This window comes from Wyeomyia smithii, chromosome 3 (assembly GCF_029784165.1).
Source record: "Wyeomyia smithii strain HCP4-BCI-WySm-NY-G18 chromosome 3, ASM2978416v1, whole genome shotgun sequence".
In the NCBI taxonomy this organism is placed as follows: domain Eukaryota; kingdom Metazoa; phylum Arthropoda; class Insecta; order Diptera; family Culicidae; genus Wyeomyia; species Wyeomyia smithii.
In genome coordinates, this window is record NC_073696.1 from 257,933,087 (window position 1) to 257,950,100 (window position 17,014).

The 17,014-nt window shown below is 38.4% G+C and overlaps 2 protein-coding genes across 5 annotated transcripts; one reads left to right on the plus strand and one right to left on the minus strand.

Moving 5' to 3' along the window:
• Positions 1–2,898: 2,898 nt before the first annotated feature.
• Positions 2,899–4,076, minus strand: LOC129727617 (zinc finger protein 723-like). Its single transcript, XM_055685615.1, has 2 exons — positions 3,727–4,076; positions 2,899–3,673 (listed from the first exon to the last, which is right to left on the minus strand). The coding sequence occupies exons 1-2, from the start codon at positions 3,885–3,887 to the stop codon at positions 2,923–2,925; spliced, it is 912 nt and encodes a 303-aa protein (XP_055541590.1). The 5' UTR covers positions 3,888–4,076; the 3' UTR covers positions 2,899–2,922.
• A 7,351-nt stretch (positions 4,077–11,427) lies between these two features.
• On the plus strand, positions 11,428–15,934 carry LOC129727609 (zinc finger protein 62 homolog). 4 transcript variants are annotated; one of them, XM_055685601.1, is made up of 2 exons: positions 11,428–11,723; positions 11,816–15,934. In XM_055685601.1, the coding sequence occupies exon 2, from the start codon at positions 12,003–12,005 to the stop codon at positions 15,639–15,641; it is 3,639 nt and encodes a 1,212-aa protein (XP_055541576.1). In that variant the 5' UTR covers positions 11,428–11,723; positions 11,816–12,002; the 3' UTR covers positions 15,642–15,934. The 4 variants fall into 4 exon arrangements, with proteins under 4 accessions (XP_055541576.1, XP_055541578.1, XP_055541577.1 ...); XM_055685603.1 differs by having other exon boundaries at positions 11,821–15,934; XM_055685602.1 differs by having other exon boundaries at positions 11,428–11,710.
• The last annotated feature ends 1,080 nt before the right edge of the window (positions 15,935–17,014 follow it).

Below are 17,014 nucleotides of genomic sequence, written 5' to 3' on the forward strand. Positions count from 1 at the left end.
GTTAGCTTCCTTACAAAAAAATATTACGTCCTTGCGTGCAGCCTTCCGGCAGTTAACCGGAACATTCGCCATGGCGGACGAAAACATGCGTGTAGCCGTGTTTTTAAGCTCTTTCTTCGTTATTTTTTATTTATTCCTCCTCCGTTTTTGCGACAAAATTGTTGGAATAGATCTTGCGCTTCAAGTTTTTCCAGAAACTCGATGGGAAGCAGGTTGGGGACATTGGGCGGATTCGCCGACTTCGGTACCACATCGATATTCAGCCGCTCCATCTCCTTCAACGATCGCTTCGAGTAGTTGGCCGACGTCAAATCTGGCCAGAACACCGTGTCTTCGCGCTTATGGTATTTCTTGATGAACGACGCAACTTCTGTCAGGCACTTCGTACTATAAATTTCCCCGTTCACGGCCAGCCCGGAGCGAAAGAAGAGCAACTTTGACATCCCTTTCTCACTGATTGTCAGCCAAAGCCGCACTTTCTTGGGGTACTTGGTCTGTGAAATAAACTTTACCTCGGTGCTCACTTCCTTCGAGGGGGAGGTAAAATACGAAGAGCCCTGCTAGTCGTTGCCATCCAGGGTGAGATAGGTCTAGTCGTCCAATACCACTGCCGCGTCACGCTTCACAGGGAAAATCGACTTGACCATCTTATTCAACCGCTGTCGCTGCGTCATTGCCTGCAGCTCCGAGACCAGTGGACGGGACTGCCGCTTCCTGCATGTATGTCCATGTTCTCCAGATGCTTTTTCACTGTTTTATAGCATGCACCAACCTCTCGGCCAAGTGCACGCAGCGATTTAGCCACTTTTCCCTCGGTCTTCCTTTTCAGCATCCTTTGAAGCTCCTTGTCGCTCAGGGTCGTTGGTCGTCCGGAACCGGCCTTTCTTTCGATGCTCTGATCCAATAGTGTCAAGATGTTGAAGATGCCAGAACCGGCATACTTGGCATTCACAAAGTGCCGCACGATGTCCGTTTTTGAGGTGTTGATTTTGACGGTTTTTTCCCTGTTGGATATACTTATGTTCTTTGAGCTTGCAGCACTCTAGCAGAATTCAATCGAACATTGTGGGTGTGTAGGTCTTATTAAACCAAGCAACTTTGCAAACTTGCGTTTGAAAATTTATCTGGATTAACATATAAAAAGGTCAGCTTATTTTCACGCGGATTTTCTCTAAAAGGTTATTTATGCAGATTTTCAAATTAACGTGGTTTTTTACGCGAATTCTCGAATTAGAGTGGTTCATCAAGCGGATTTCTGAATTAACATGTTTTTCACGAGGCATGTATCCCCCGCGTAAGAAAACCTAATTGTATCTGAACCTTTTTCTTATGAATCAATATATCTTAGTAAAAATTATCTGAACTTTCCTTCAGAAATATAAAAAAATGAGTTAAAGATCCTACTCTGAAAAAAATATAATTTTAAAAACAAAAAATGATTTTAGAAAATATACGTGATCTCAGATTTTTTTAAATGAAATATTTTAGATCGACAACTTAGTTGCCTAAAACGTTCTATGCGTTGCAAAATTGTACACTTTGACACACACTCTTGAAATCCGAAACATTTTCGGTGTAGGTTGGTCACACCAAGTTCCCAAGTAATACTAATATAATATTGTTTTCCAGTGAAATAAAACCGGCTAGCAAAATTGATGCATTTTTCGTAAAGTTCTGGCCATTTAAAATTCGAGAGAATTTTATTTATCTCAATTATTTTGTCTACCCCCTGTATGAATCAGGATACTTTTTTGGCGCAACAATTTCGTTGATTTGGATTTTTAGTGGAACTAAAAATTGTTTGTTGGGTAACAGATACTTTAAACTTAAACAGTTCCAAGTTAAACTAAACAATTACCAGAGAATTACCAATAGACTGTCGTTATACATGTCCATCATATTATAAAACTTGGCAAGCCAAAGAAAATGCATTTTATTACAATTTCGTATAATTTCTTTTTATGAGATTGTGCAAAAAGTTTGGATATTTTTTTAAAGTTCTAAGTTGTCGAATTCATCTGTTCTTAGGAAACTATAAACTATAAATATCTTTTTAGTTACCATTATTTCTCAGAAACTAAGTGACAACCGGGGCGAACCTTTACACCACCCCCAACAATGCTAAATCTTGTCGAATAGCAGCACTCAACAAATACCTAGCGGCAAAAGCAACTCCTGGGGTAGGGTAGGTGAGGTCTCCTTTATTTGGGTCTCCTCCAGTAACCAGCCGCACTGACTTGTGCTCACCCTCATAATATCGATAATTATCGTTAGCGTCAAAAAATTAACGATAATATCGATGATCAGCATTCATCGATATTATCGATAAGTATCGATAAGTTTCCCATCACTAGTTATGAGTATTGTTATAAACTGAAAGGTAAAAAATATTCATCGCAAACGGTTTTTGTATTTAGGCTGATACAAATTTCGAATTCTTTTTATGTCCAAGGTTATCAAACATAGCAAAGCAAAAATAAATAACACCGAGACGAAAAAAAAAAATCTTTGATAAAAGTTTGTGTGCAAGTTATGACGTTTGTAACTTGCGCTCAAATAAATGTTGAAAAATAACACTTTATTATTATTATTATCTATTTCACTTGCCTTTTGACGACACTCTCTCTGTCACTGGACTTTTTCATTGCTAAATTAAGCATTAATGCTGTCGGAAAACAAAAAAATTAATAAAACGGTATGAGCTTTTTTTTCTTCTCCTTCCAATATTCAAGATTTTTGAAGGGGGGGAGGGGGTGACATAAAATGAAAATAAAATTTGTAACGGCCTAAATGGAGGATAATAAGTTCAGACGGTGGTTATAGATGAAGAAAAAAATTCAGACGGTGGATGTCAATCTTTGACGATGTTACAATCTAAAAGTCAATAACTCAATACGATTAAATCCGAAAACTAAAAAAACCTCATTTATTATGCGTTAACACATGCTCGAAAAGGTGGTGGCTGCGAAAGAACGCTTTGCCACACTGATCGCACTTGTGGGGTCGTTCACCCGTATGAATTCGTTGATGCTGTCGAAAATTGCTATTGTTGCTGAATAGTTTTCCACAGGTCTCACACTTGTACGGTTTCTCCGCCGAATGAATACGCTTATGCTTGGTGAGATCGTTCGTTTTGAGAAAATCCTTGCCGCAAATATCGCACCGATGGGATCGCTCGCCAAAGTGGAACAACTCGTGCTGCTTCAGGTGGCTGCTGGTGAGAAAATCCTTCGCACAAATTTCACACTTGTACGGTCGTTCGTTCGTATGGATTCGCATGTGTATTATGAGGTGCGCCTTCTCGATGTAACCCTTGCCACATACGTGACACCGGTGAGGACGATCATCGCTGTGCCGGCGTTTATGCTGCGTTAAGTGGCTTCTTTCTATAAACTTTTTATTACAAATGTCGCATTCGTGGCGCCTTTCGCGCGTGTGAGAACGGTAATGGCGCTTCAGATGCACATTCTCAAAAAAACCCTTACCACAAATTTCACAAATGTGCGGGCGTTCGCCGTTGTGGATGCGTTTGTGTTGCGTTAGATTATTCGTTTTGTTGAAACCTTTACCACAGATATCACATTTGTGCGGCCGGTTGGCACTCTGATCCGGTTCCTCTTCCTTTACCAACGGTATCGAGTAGTTGGTAATAAGTTCCGAAACTTTGTTGTTACTGTTAAATAATAGAAAAGTAAGATTTTATTTATAAACTATTTAATATTTTACCTCTCTGCAGATGTAACTAAAACTAACTGGCTTGTAGTCTCCTGATCGGTTTGCTCATGTTTCACTTCTCTCACATCTGAGCGATTGCTGCTGTTTTCAACTTTCAGTGGAGTTTCTGTTTTGATCGTTTTGATGCCTTCAAGCTCATTATCCGTTTTCATGTTTATAGTTTCGAGGTAGAAGTTCTAAGCTTTTCGAATATATTCCACAAGATACGACAGCTGTGGGCAATACAAAATGCATTGCATTGGAAGATTCGTTATATTATGTGCCCTTCTGTGGTTTAGACGTCGAAAAAAATCACAAGTAAACAAACAAATATCATATATTTTACACAGCGGATTAATGACATTTTATTTGTTTATATTAACACCAGAGGTGCCAGATGCTTTTGAAAATGTCTACAGCAACTCGAAAACCACGGGAATGGCATCGCTGTCAGGTACCATACACGCTCATTGAATTTAACTCTAAACTGAGTCAAATATCACTCTGTTTCGTTAAAAGTTAGGGAACCTATACATTAGAGAAATGACAAGACACTCACCGTTAAGGCAACTGTCAACATCAAAACGGGCGAGCTGTATAATTTTGCATTGCCGTTATCCGTTTCGATGTTGATAGTTGCCTTAACGGTGAGTGTCTTGTCATTTCTCTAATGTATAGGTTCGCTATTAAAAGTGGACGTACTCTAAATCAAGGGGCGAGACAGCTTTTATCTGAGTTACTCTTATGCTTGGGAGTAACTCCAATTTTCTCAATATTACTCCGAAATTTCCAGATGATTCACATCTTCGATTACCTTGATAACAAGAAAAATATATGAGCGCTGAGACCGAGTAACATTCATATTTATATTCGCGGTGGGGTAAAGGTTTAAGGATGGATTTTCAGAGTCACGAGAGTTACTCAGATTTGCTCTTTATTTTTCACGTTTTCTCAGAAAAACTCAAATTTTCTCACTTTTATCTGAGTTATTCTTTTACTTGGGAGTTACTCGAATTTACTCAATATTACTCCGAAATTCTCAGATGATTCACATCTTTGATTACCTTGAAAGCAAGAAATATATATGAACGGAGGGACCGAGCAACATTCATGTGTATATATGCGGTGGGAAAAAAGTTCAAGGATGGATATTCAGAGACACGAGAGTTACTCAGATTTGCTCTTTATTTTTCAGGTTTCCTCAGAAAAACTCGGAAAACCTCAAATTTACTTACTGTCTTACCCCTCGCTCTAAATAGAGTATTTGTGCTATTACTTACTTTATGGTAACATACCTATCTGTCAGAAACTGAGCAAATTTTACTCTGTTGCTATTAATCACAAATCAACGAAACTGAGTGAAAGTTACCCGCTTTTGTAATTCAAATATTTTTAAAGGAATTATTTCAGATATCAATTGAAATGAAAAACCACCAATTAAACGCAAATCATCAATTGTTTATTCATAAATGATAAAAAGTAGTCCGATGAACATAGTTCAAACAACTTCAACATCTTCTGCCTTAGCGGCTTCTTTTAAAACAGCAGCGATACGGTTAACAGTTGCTCGGGAACTGTTGTTTAATTTTTTATAAAAGGTACTTGACATGAAGTATGTGCAAATCTTATGGAATTTTGATTCCAAATATTGATTTGAATCTGGTACATTTAAGGAAATTTACCTGGTAACGACAACGAACATTCGACCTGTTTCGGAAGGCCTTCTAATACAAGCAATGTGAGGTTGCTCTTTCTCGAGAGATGCCAGGTATATTTTAAAATCTTCGACGCCGTTAGTGGTTCGGGCTCGAACCAATTTACAACTTTGAGTAACACTTTAGAAGGGGGAGTTGCGTAGCCGCAAGGTTACAGAGTCCGCTTTGTCAAGCGGATGGTCGTGGGTTCGAATCTTAGTAGAATCAGCCCATTCGATGTCAAAAAAGGACTTTAAGTATGAGTTTGTTCTCAGGCTCCCCACCGCTCACCCTTGCTTTACGCTGAATTCTATAATACCTTTGCGTGACTTTCTCTAAACAAAAAATAAGTCCCTCTTATCAATAAAACTGGCCAGAAGGACGCGCGACGAAACATCTCCATGGAATTATAATTGGCGATATTTGGCAAGAGGAAGGAGGCTCGGTATAGAAGAACAGAGTAAGCGTGTAAAACGAGGGGAAGTACATTAAACACAAGCACTGATCAAAAATAATAATAAGCATGCCACTTCTCGATAGCGGTATTGCTAAAATTAGAAGTGCGGGATACAGCAGACACCCGGGCATATTTCACAAAAGATCAACGATTCTGGTCGCAGTGAGGAAGTCCATACAGGAAAAAAACACTTTAGAAATTATTGATAAAACGTCAAATATTAGCATCAGAATATATACTGCTTTTACTACTTGAAAAGTTTTGACATTCGCACCGCGGTTTAGCATAGAAATATAAAACAGAGTAGATGTTACTCAGTTTAGGGTAGAATGGAAGGAGCGTGTAGATCTTTTTACGTACGAATATGTTGGTGCAACTAGTTGAGGAAAATATTTACAAATAGCTGTTTTGTTTGCAATGCTATGTTTTTAGCCACAAATGGAAGACAAATATTCAGTTGTACACTCATTATGTTTTAACTTTGTTTCCGAATAATTTTTTTCATTCGTGATCATAATCGGAAGAAGCTGCTGTACATAATCGACCAAAAATGGTAAAAAGTGATAAAAGTCGAAGCAACGAGATGCGATGATTTACAGTTTGGAGGAAACAAAAGCAACTTTACACGAGTTTACACGTTTACTAGTGTGCGTAGGTGAAAAGTCACTTATCTCTATCGAGCTTTTCACGCACCATAATGGCTGTCGCTATAATCACATGCCTGTCACGAACGTCATCCCCATACATTTTGCTTGAAGCCGTTTTTCTCTGGCTCTCTGGCTCGATTATCCGACAAAAGGCTGTCAGTGCTTGCGAAACAGCCGAATAACCTCCGTCCATGCGAGATCAACTGTTGCTGCAAGTGGTGTGTAGGAATGCAAAAAGCGAAGAACGACTGTTTTGTTTTGAACGTTCTATGAATTTTGTGCGGGACACAAATGGTCATGTTCAAACATGTTTCAACACGTTCTGGATAGCCCTAAATTCAATATAGTTAGAAGCACGAAAAAAATCTGTACAGTAACACATGCGGCACAGTGAACGGAGCTTATGATCATATTTTCAACACTAGCGCCATTATCATCGGCGGCGGCTTCAGAAAACAGATGCCATGACATCGGTCTGGCTATAATACGTGTTCGTAATATGCGAACCTCTCTGCTTACGTCAGATTTGCGATTTCTGAAAAATTGGCAACACAAATGTTGCCAGATATATTTTTCTTTTGATAAAATATATGAAGACTTCAAACTGACGTAAGCAGAGTTGTCAAAAGGGTGGGTTATTTATTACGAACTTTGCATTATAGCGTCCGCCATTACGGCGCATAAAAAGTCACTGACACTGGCACACAATGAGCATAAAAGAGAGGTGAGGAGAAGAGTTAATTTTTCTGGTATTAGTAAATGCTTCTAATGTAAACAACTAGACGAACTCAATGTTAAACCCAAATAGCTACGTCACTATTCGGCATCAACTAAAGGCAGAGGGGGGCGAGTAGACCCTTAAGAAACTGTCAAAAAGTTGTTTACAAAATCCAGGAAGAAATCTTCCAAAAAAGTTGGTACAAAATGAACTACTCGAAAGCACAGAGAACAGACATTCATGTTCATGTAAAGAAATTTGAAAATCGTGTGTAAAAATTTGAATCCAAATACATTATTACACTAACGACATCTGTCTTGTGGTGCCCCAGTTGCACTGCATAAATATCGCTGTATCGATATTTTATCGATATATGTGCTTGGTTTTTAAGTGACACGAGCGCCACATAGCGGGAGCATCACCACTTACTGTTAAATGACGGTTGCATGTTTTTACACATCTTTTGAAAATAAGATGAACGTATGTTCTCTGTGTCGAAAGTACCAACCTCTGTAAATAAAACCTCTGTTTGAGTAGTTTATGGAGGTTTTGTACTTGCGCAGCCCTGCATTTGTCTCGTTCCCACTCGAAAAATGCAGCATTGATTTTGTAAACAACTTTTTGACAGTTTCTTAAGGGAATTTGGTGTGGGCTCGAGTAGAGCCGCGATGAAGAAAATTCATTCCGTTCATTTTCGTCGAGCAGTTCAAACTGGTGTTGGTACCGGTTGATGTGGGGCAAAGAGTACCAAAAAAATCGCCAGTGTTACGTATGTCTAAAACAACTAAAACAGTGATTTTATTCAGAGTGTGGTACCGTTTTATATCAACTTTTTTGGAAGATTTCTTCCTGAGTGTTACGTATGTCTTATGTATGCTGTCTCGTTTACACACACGCTGAGATGTTACTCCTTGAAACATGGCGCGATGCCAACTAGCTGCGAAAAATGGTCAGTTTACCCTTTTCTTGTGCTGATTCGGGCAAAACAGTCAAATGTTGACAGCTATTAATTTTTGCTTTCAGATAATTTTGAGTGGATTTTTTCACAATGTTATGCATATTATTTGATGTTATATGTGATATTTAGTATAATCAGCTTGTTCCAAGATGACGTGAAGTAAATCTTGATGGCATATAAAGAGGTTTTCTGATGAATGGTACAGAAATACATGTTCGTAACACCATAAAGCTACCACATACACAAGACATACGTAACACTGGCGTTTTTCTGGTACACGTTGCCCCATAGTACTCCGTACCTCGTCCTGTCCAACTGCTCGACAAATAATGAACAAAATGAATTTTCATTTTCTCGGCTTTATCGAGCCCCAAAGAAAATCCCATAAGGAACTGTCAAAAAGTTATAGAGATAAGTGACTTTTCACCTATGCACACTAGTAAACGTGTGAACCCGTGTAAAGGGGCTTTTGTTTCCTTCAAACTGTAAATCATCGCATGCTTCGACTTTTATCACTTTTTACCGTTTTTGGTCGATTATTGTTAGCAGCATCTTCCGATTTCTGATCACGAAATAAATATTTTTCTCAACTAATGGCACTAACACATTTGTACGAAAAAAGGTCTATTTACAAAATCAATGCAGCATTTTTCGAGTATGAACGAGACAAATGCAGGGCTGCGCAGGTACACTGCCTTCAAAAACAACTCAAACAGTGATTTTATAGTAGTTCATTTTGTACCAACTTTTTTGGAAGATTTCTTCCTGAGTGTTTCGTATGTCTTATGTATGTGGTGTTATGCTCACTGAGTTTTTTTTATTGTCACGTCGTAGGTCCATGATAAGTTTAGCCCAGACACAGTTAATTTACTCAATAGCACGCAGCTTTGGCTTGCCTACTCATATGTGTAGTTATATTTCACGCTCCCTACGCGCAAAGGCACCGCTCAATAAAGTTGTGTATTTTTTTCTGCTCATCACAATGCCTACTAAAAAACTGATGTGATGCAATTTTGTGTTGATAAATGCACAAATATGAGTGACTGGACAAGACTGAATGTAAATATTCCTATAGCTGCTTTTGCAACCGATGATTATTTTATACACATACTCAATTTATCTCGGCAAACTTCCCAACAGCTGATTGAGCTCGGCGAAGTTTTTAACAAATGTCAGCAATATATTTCGACGAACACTCAGCAAATATATCGATCTACCGTAAACCAGCAAGTATTGACATTTTATTTGCCGAAGTTCTTGAAAATTCCGCCAAAAACATGTAGAACATTTCGCTGAATTTATCAGCTGTTGAGTTCTCGGTAATAAAATCTAAGTGTGCAGGTATTTCGGATTGTTTAGACCATTATACTGACATTTCATGAACATTCGACTAAAAATAGATATGTTTTATTTCATGGCGAATATAGACTTTTTATTAAAGGCCTCGAGTAAATTGATCTACTGTGGTGGTAAATTAAAAGCAAGATACCGTTTTTTGATTTTGTTTGTCCAAATGGCTCGTAGAACACTTTAAATAACACAGCCACGAAATTTTTCTAAAAATCTCAAAATGGCGGACTTCTGATGTGCGATTCTGTTTTGACAGATGCAGAAAATTTACCGAACAGTATAGTGAAAAAAAAAAGCTCATTAAAACAATTGGAGGTTTTTCAGCAATATCTGGATAAGTGCTGATAGATCGTTAAGGGGTCAGCAATGTTTTTTGCTGAACTCGTCAAGTGAATTTTATTGAATAGTATTCCCGCAAAAAAAATTAACCGATATCAGTTATTTTTCAGGGAATTACAGAATGATCAGGAAAATTTCAAGTTTACTGAATGCGACCGTCTTAAAAAAAATCTAAGCAATTAAGACGGAAATAAGTGTACCCTGGGAGGGAGAAACGGATACTACACTCAAAACAGAGAACACACACATGCGTCGTTTTTCGATAGCGTGTAACTATCTTTTTGCTGTAACGCATGCATGACTGAAACGAAGTTTTAAGTAATATCAGGAATACTGAATTTGCAAATTTGTCTCTGAAACACAAAATTTTGAGGCTGTGTTTTTTTCAATTTGCCGTTGTATAAAAGTTTCTTCGGAACTTTGAGTTTATATATATATTTGCGCACGCAGATTTTCTAAAAGAGTGTGCGAGAGCTTAACCTGTGAGGCAGATTTTTCGAGGTTTCGTGCAGTTGCAAAAATTTCACAATCCTGCATCTCACTATTTTGTGAAACGAGAAACAACATTCAATGAAGTGTGAAATTGTAACCAAAGCCTTAAATCCAGAAAAGCGCAAGTTTAATAATCGGAGTACGCTAACATGATTATTGCTGAAACCTTATGGAATTTATTATTTTACATGAAAATAATCCAAAATATTTTGTAAAACGACAATACGGCCGTTACAAATTTTATTTTCATTTTATGTCACCCCCCCTTCAAAAACCTTGAATATTGGAAGGGGAAGAAAAAAAAACTCTAACCGTTTTGTTCATTTCATTGGTTTTCCGACAGCATAAATGCTCAATTTAGCAACAAACAAGTCAGGTGACAGCGAGAGTGTCATCGAAAGGCAAGCGAAATAAATACTAATAATAACAAAGTGTTATTTTTCAACATTAATTTGAGTGCAAGTTATAAACGTCATAACTTGCACACAAACTTTGATCAAAGATATTACTTTTTTTCGTATCGGTGTTATTTATTTTTTGCCACACCCTTTGCTAACTTTGATAACTTTGGACATAAAAAAAATCTAAATTTGTATCGGTACTGGAAATCAAATATTTATTTTGTAAGATACTATCCGTAAACAAATCACACAATCCGCGCAGGAATAAATTAAGTTTGAATCAGTGGAAGAAAATGAAAATTTCGCAATCAATGCAGGCATTTTGACAGCACATTGTTGGCCACATTTTCAATCCGACTTACACGGTGTAAAGCACACCAATACATGCACGATTGGAGAGGTCTATTATACAAAGAGTGTACTACAGGCTTTACACTAATCGGACATTAATCGATTACCCAATAATCTGTGTTTCACCTGGTCGATTAAAAATTATTCGATTATTTTTGAAGATGATCGATTATGTAGAACAATCGAGATGTAATCGGACATCACTACTTCCGTGCAGGTACTCAACCGTAGGAGAATTAAATTTACCTAAAAGTTACGTAAAAAATACGCATATTTGGGTATGTTTATTTTTCTGTGTACCTGTGGAAAAGATTTTCGGATTGCAATGGTGAAAAGTTACGCGTTTATACCATATCTTCCAATTAAATGTGTAAGCTGATGTTTAGTTTAAATCTTCATTGAAAACGGTAACATCATAGTGACGAAACTTATGCAGATTGGGAAACGGCTGGATACTACCAGTTTTGTACAAAACCCAGCCAGTGAACATCCGAGAGTTTTAAATCTGCGAATCCTGATTGGCAAATTGCATAGCTTATTTTCGCTATCGCTCACTAATTATTTGATTGCAGATAAATCCGAATGAAAGGTACTACTGTGAGGTGTGTGGTGCTGAATTTCCGCTAATCGACAAATTATAACACATGACAGTTCACAGAAGCAAGAATAAGAATAACACTGTTTGTTTTTTCAGCAAAGGTGACAACATTCTTAAAATCGAACCCGGGAGTTCACAGAAAAAGTTGAAATTGAGGATCAGAACGAGTTCAGCAGCAAAGATAAGTTGTATCAACATCTGGCAATTCTTGACGAAACCACAACATTTGTGATACAGTACGCGAGAAGACTAACAGCACTGTACTAACAGCTTGGCTGCGATAATGACCAATGCACCTGAAGACCAACCGGCAAGTGCCTCCAAAAAGTATCAATGCGACCAATGTGGCAAGGGGTACTCCAGTGTGACCGGTCGTTATCGTCATAAAAAAGTTCATTCTAAAGAACCGCTGCCAAACAAGTGTGATAGTTGCAGTAAAACCTTTCTAACCTCAGCTCTGCTTGATTGTCACAAAACAGTTCACGAAGCGGCAGTTAATAAGGCGAAAACTTTACCACACAGACAAAAATGCTCAATCTGCAACAGAGAAGTGCGATATCTAGAGCGTCATGTACAGACCCACGAGAGTAACAAGACTAAATGCGATATATGTGGCAAAGTTTTTCCATTCACAAGAAATTTAAAACTTCATATGTTATACCACACCGGTGAGCGTCCGTACAAGTGCGAAGTTTGTGGCAAAGGTTATGTGACATCGACGCTGCTCAAAAACCATTTCCGCGTGCACGTCAACGAACAAATCAAATGCCATATATGCAATGAAACATTCACCCTGTTGAGTAGTTTGAAACGGCACATGAAGTGTCATCAGGAGGGGAAATTCACATGTGCTAAATGTGGGGCCAGCTATAAACTTCAGCAAACCTTGCGAAAACATGCTGTTTCTTGTTGTGCTACCAGTCGAGCAAATGTAAATGATCCGTTGGAAGATTCTGCATTATTCATTGAGGACAAACGTGTTTATAAGTGTAATATATGTGGCAATGAACTTTCTTCGATAGGTACTCTTAGGAGACACCAAATGCTCCATGAGGGCAGTCACGATTGTGATCGCTGCTATAGATCATTTGCTACCGCAAAGTTACTCGAGTACCACCGTCGAAGTCATGTAAAAAAAAGTTATAGTTGTGAATATTGCGATAAAAAATTTGCTAAGCTTATTTCCAAAAAACGACATTTTTGTAATGGTAAGAATAAACATAAATGTAATGTGTGCGACCAAATATTCATGAGCAAGGTACAGCTGACTTGGCATGCTAAGAAAAACAACTGCAAGCCTAGCGGTCAGCTAGGCGTTACGGACATTACTGATAAGCAGCCAGCTGCAGAACTGGACAAGTTATGTAATAAAGATGTAGCGCGGATCCCTGACGAGGGAAGAAATGAATGCAATAAATGTGGCAAAATATTTCCTAGAGGGCGAAATCTAGAACTTCACATGCGTTCCCACACGGGAGAACGTCCATTCAAGTGTGACATTTGCGGGAAAGCTTTCGTAACCAATACGACCCTTAAAAACCATTCCCGTTCGCATACCAATGAGAAATTGAAATGCAAGGAATGCGATAAAACGTTTCTTTTTCCGAGCGACCTAAAACGCCATTTAATCAGCCACGGCTGGAGAGAAGCCGATGGTAATGTCACAATAGCATCAACAACAGGTCAACAAGTTACAGTTTCAGAAACGCCATGTTCTGATGAGCTAGCATTAACATATGCCAACAAAAAATACCAATGTAGTGTGTGTGATAAACGCTACTCTTCCAGATGCAATTACAATAACCATTATCGAAGAGTTCACATTCGGTGTGATGCAGATAGTATATTGAAAGCACTAAGAAATAAATGCGATCCGACTGAATATCACTACAAGTGTGATGAGTGTAATATATTTTTTGCCATATTAGTGCAGTTGAAATATCATTCCCGTGTGCACACAAAAAAACTCTTCAAATGTGGTAACTGTGATATGAGGTTTCTGAAACTCTCCAAAAAGAAGAGACACTTATTGATACATCAGAAAAAGCGGCACAGTTGTAACGCCTGCGGTAGGACATTCACGAACATTGCACAACTCACATGGCACTGCAGAAAGAACAATTGCGATGAGACCAATGATCAACTACATATTGAGATCAAATGTGAAGAACCAACAATAGAATTTCCTAATGAAACGGGACAACCTGCACCTTCCGAAAAAAAGTTCAAATGTGACCAATGTGGTAAGGAGTATTCTTTCGCGAGCAGCCTCTACCAACATCGAAAAACTCATAATATCGAATCGGTTTACAAGTGTAGCATTTGCTACAAGACGGTCGCAAATGCAGCGTTACTGGACTTACACTTTCGAAGCCATACGGAACTATCGTGTGGTGTCTGTGGGAAAGAATTCAAAACCAAAGATGAATTAAAGCAACATATGACAGTCCATCCGGAGACGGCTTCCATCAGCAATCCAAAGTTGCACAAATATGTTTTAAAAAAAAGTACCAAAAGGTATTACGGTATTCGGAGCGACGAGGGGAAACTACCAAAAGCTAAATGTTTAATCTGTAACAAAGAAGTGAATTTTCCAGAGCAGCACGCACGGGCTCACGAGAATGACTCAAACCGGTGCAAACAGTGTGGTAAGGTTTTTCCCTTCCAAAGGAACCTCAAACTTCACATGTTGTCTCACACCGGTGAACGACCGCACAAGTGTGAAATTTGCGGTAAAGCTTATGTCACATCAACGTTACTCAAATATCACTTCCGACTGCATACAAACGAACTGTTCAAGTGTGATAAATGTGAAAAAACATTCACCCTTTCTAACCTCTACAAACGCCACCTGAAAAGTCATCAGCAAGGAATGTACACATGCGATAAATGCGGCATTAGGTTTAAACGGAAACGACCTCTGCAAAAACATACCATTCGATGCCCCGGGCATCAGAAGAAACCTAAATGTAACGATTGCGGCCAGACATTCATGAATTTTGCACAACTTATGTGGCACGCGGGGAAAAACAACATGTGTAACATTAACGGTACGCCACACCTCGACTTGAAAACTTATGAGCAAACAACTGCAAGTGCTCGGGAAACCATCAAATCTGCAGTTAGCGATTCCAACTCTAATGGCAGCGTTGCTTCAGAAGATGAGAACAGACCCGCCGTGCTCGACTATCACCTAGTAAGCCATACAGCAAACAAATGCGGTGTATGTGGAAAGGACTTTGAAACACCCGGTGAATTAACACAACACATGACGCTTCATCATCCGAACACGGCTCTTATTAACAAGCATTGCAATCAATGCGGTAAGGTATTTTCTAGACAAAGTTATCTTAAAATCCACATGCTTTGTCACACCGGGGATCGTCCACACAAATGTGAAGTTTGCGGTCAGGCTTTTGTAACGAAAACGATGCTAAAATATCACTTTCGTGTACATACTAACGAGCAGTTTAAGTGTGCAAAATGCGACAAAACATTCATTCTTCCGACAGTTTATAAACGCCACCTAAAAATCCATGATCGGACGCCCCAAAACAACGTTTGTTATATATGCAACAAAAGCGTCAAGAACCCACAACGGCACGCACGGTTTCATGCGAATCAGCAAAGAACATGCGCACAGTGTGGAAAATCATTCGCTAACGCACAAAATTACCGACTGCATTGTCTCACTCACAAAAAGGAACGTCCGTACAAGTGCGAAATCTGTGGTCAATCTTTTGTAACAAATACATTACTGAAGGACCATTTTCGTTTGCACACCGGCGATCTCTTCGAATGCGGTCATTGTGACAAGAAATACAATGTCGCGAGAAACTTAAGACGTCATCTAGAGAGTCACGAAAAGCAAACATCCAAACTAAACAAGAAGCCAAATCCCAATTCAACGAACCAGCAATGAAAACAACAGGCCAAAATGTTCTGCAGAATCCGATAACTGTTGAAAATTTTCCCGAAAGTAGTAGTTAAGCTAGAGTACGCGAAGCACCTTAACCAAACTATTGTACATATGAGTTTAAAATATATAAAGTTCAGGAAACTTTTACTAAACCTTCATAAGATTCTGGAAAACTTTGCTGGTGTGCAGTTATTTGTACAGCCGAATAATAAGGTAATACTCGAACGTATGTAAGTTGTTAGGTCATCATTTCTTAAGTTCTAAATATCATTGTCAACTACAGTTTCTGCATTAGATCTCATTTTGTTCAATTATTCTTACATTAACAATCCGAGAAACCTTTTGCTTGTAGTCAACTCATGTTGCTATAGATTATATAATTACGTTATCGTTTATTAAATGTACTGATGCATTGCAATGGATGCATTAACCCGTAAAGACTCGGGACGAAACTTGTTTTTTGAAAATGCTCGTTCTCATACATATCGATTGCTCCATGTATCAAATCATGTCAGGTAGATGAAATATGGTATATAAGGGTTGTCCGACTTTTCCTAGAAAACCATTCCCCAGAAAATAAAGTATCGAAGGATTTTCCCCAGAATGAACCATTCTCCAGAATACCAAATCCCCGAATATACTAGTTACCAGAATCCTAAACCCCTGAAAGTACTAGTTACCAGAAAACCGATTCCCAGAATGCGTCAATGCCCAGAAAACTATTCGCCAGCATCACCGTAATCAGAAAAAAACATTAGTATTCAGTTATTATATTGTTAACATTCTAAATTATTTGACATTTTCAATTAACACTTGCGTACCTGACCCCTCCAGAGCCGAAAACATGAAAATTGATCGAACCTTTTCAAAAGATCACAAATTTATCATAGTTTTTGGGACAGTAGGGAACATTTGTTCCGGATTTATCGAGGAGAACGGTGGGGTAAGTACCCTTGGGTTAGTAACGGAAAGCTGAAACTCAAAAGGCTGAAACTCGAAGGCTGAAAAGTATGTATCATAAACGAAGGGCTGGATGCACAAAATGCTGAATTCACAAAAGGCTGAATGTGCGAAAGGCTGAATCATGAAAGGCTGAAAGTTTTGTAATTTGAATCAGAATTGAAAATTTTGGACTCGATTGAATTCATAATTTTCCTAAGGTGACAAAGTATAATTTTTTGGTCGCACCTTGATAAACCAAAAAATAATCTGTTCTAGTAACATGCTTTTGAGACAAATAAAGAATTAATAGCAATGGAATAGATTAAGGGAGAAGTGGAAACCTGCCACAAAAGTGTAAAATAATAAGTTTTTTCGTTGAACATACTGATTGAAAACCATACCAATGCGGTTCTGCGTTTAATCGACGGCCTAGT

Excerpts from the sequence above, each read along its gene's own strand:
- LOC129727609 (XM_055685601.1), top strand. The coding sequence starts at position 12,003 with ATGACCAATGCACCTGAAGACCAACCGGCAAGTGCCTCCAAAAAGTAT.
- LOC129727617 (XM_055685615.1), bottom strand. The coding sequence starts at position 3,887 with ATGAAAACGGATAATGAGCTTGAAGGCATCAAAACGATCAAAACAGAA. Across the intron at positions 3,674-3,726 it reads TTAGTTACATCTGCAGAGAG|TAACAACAAAGTTTCGGAAC; the intron begins GTAAAATATTAA and ends ATTATTTAACAG.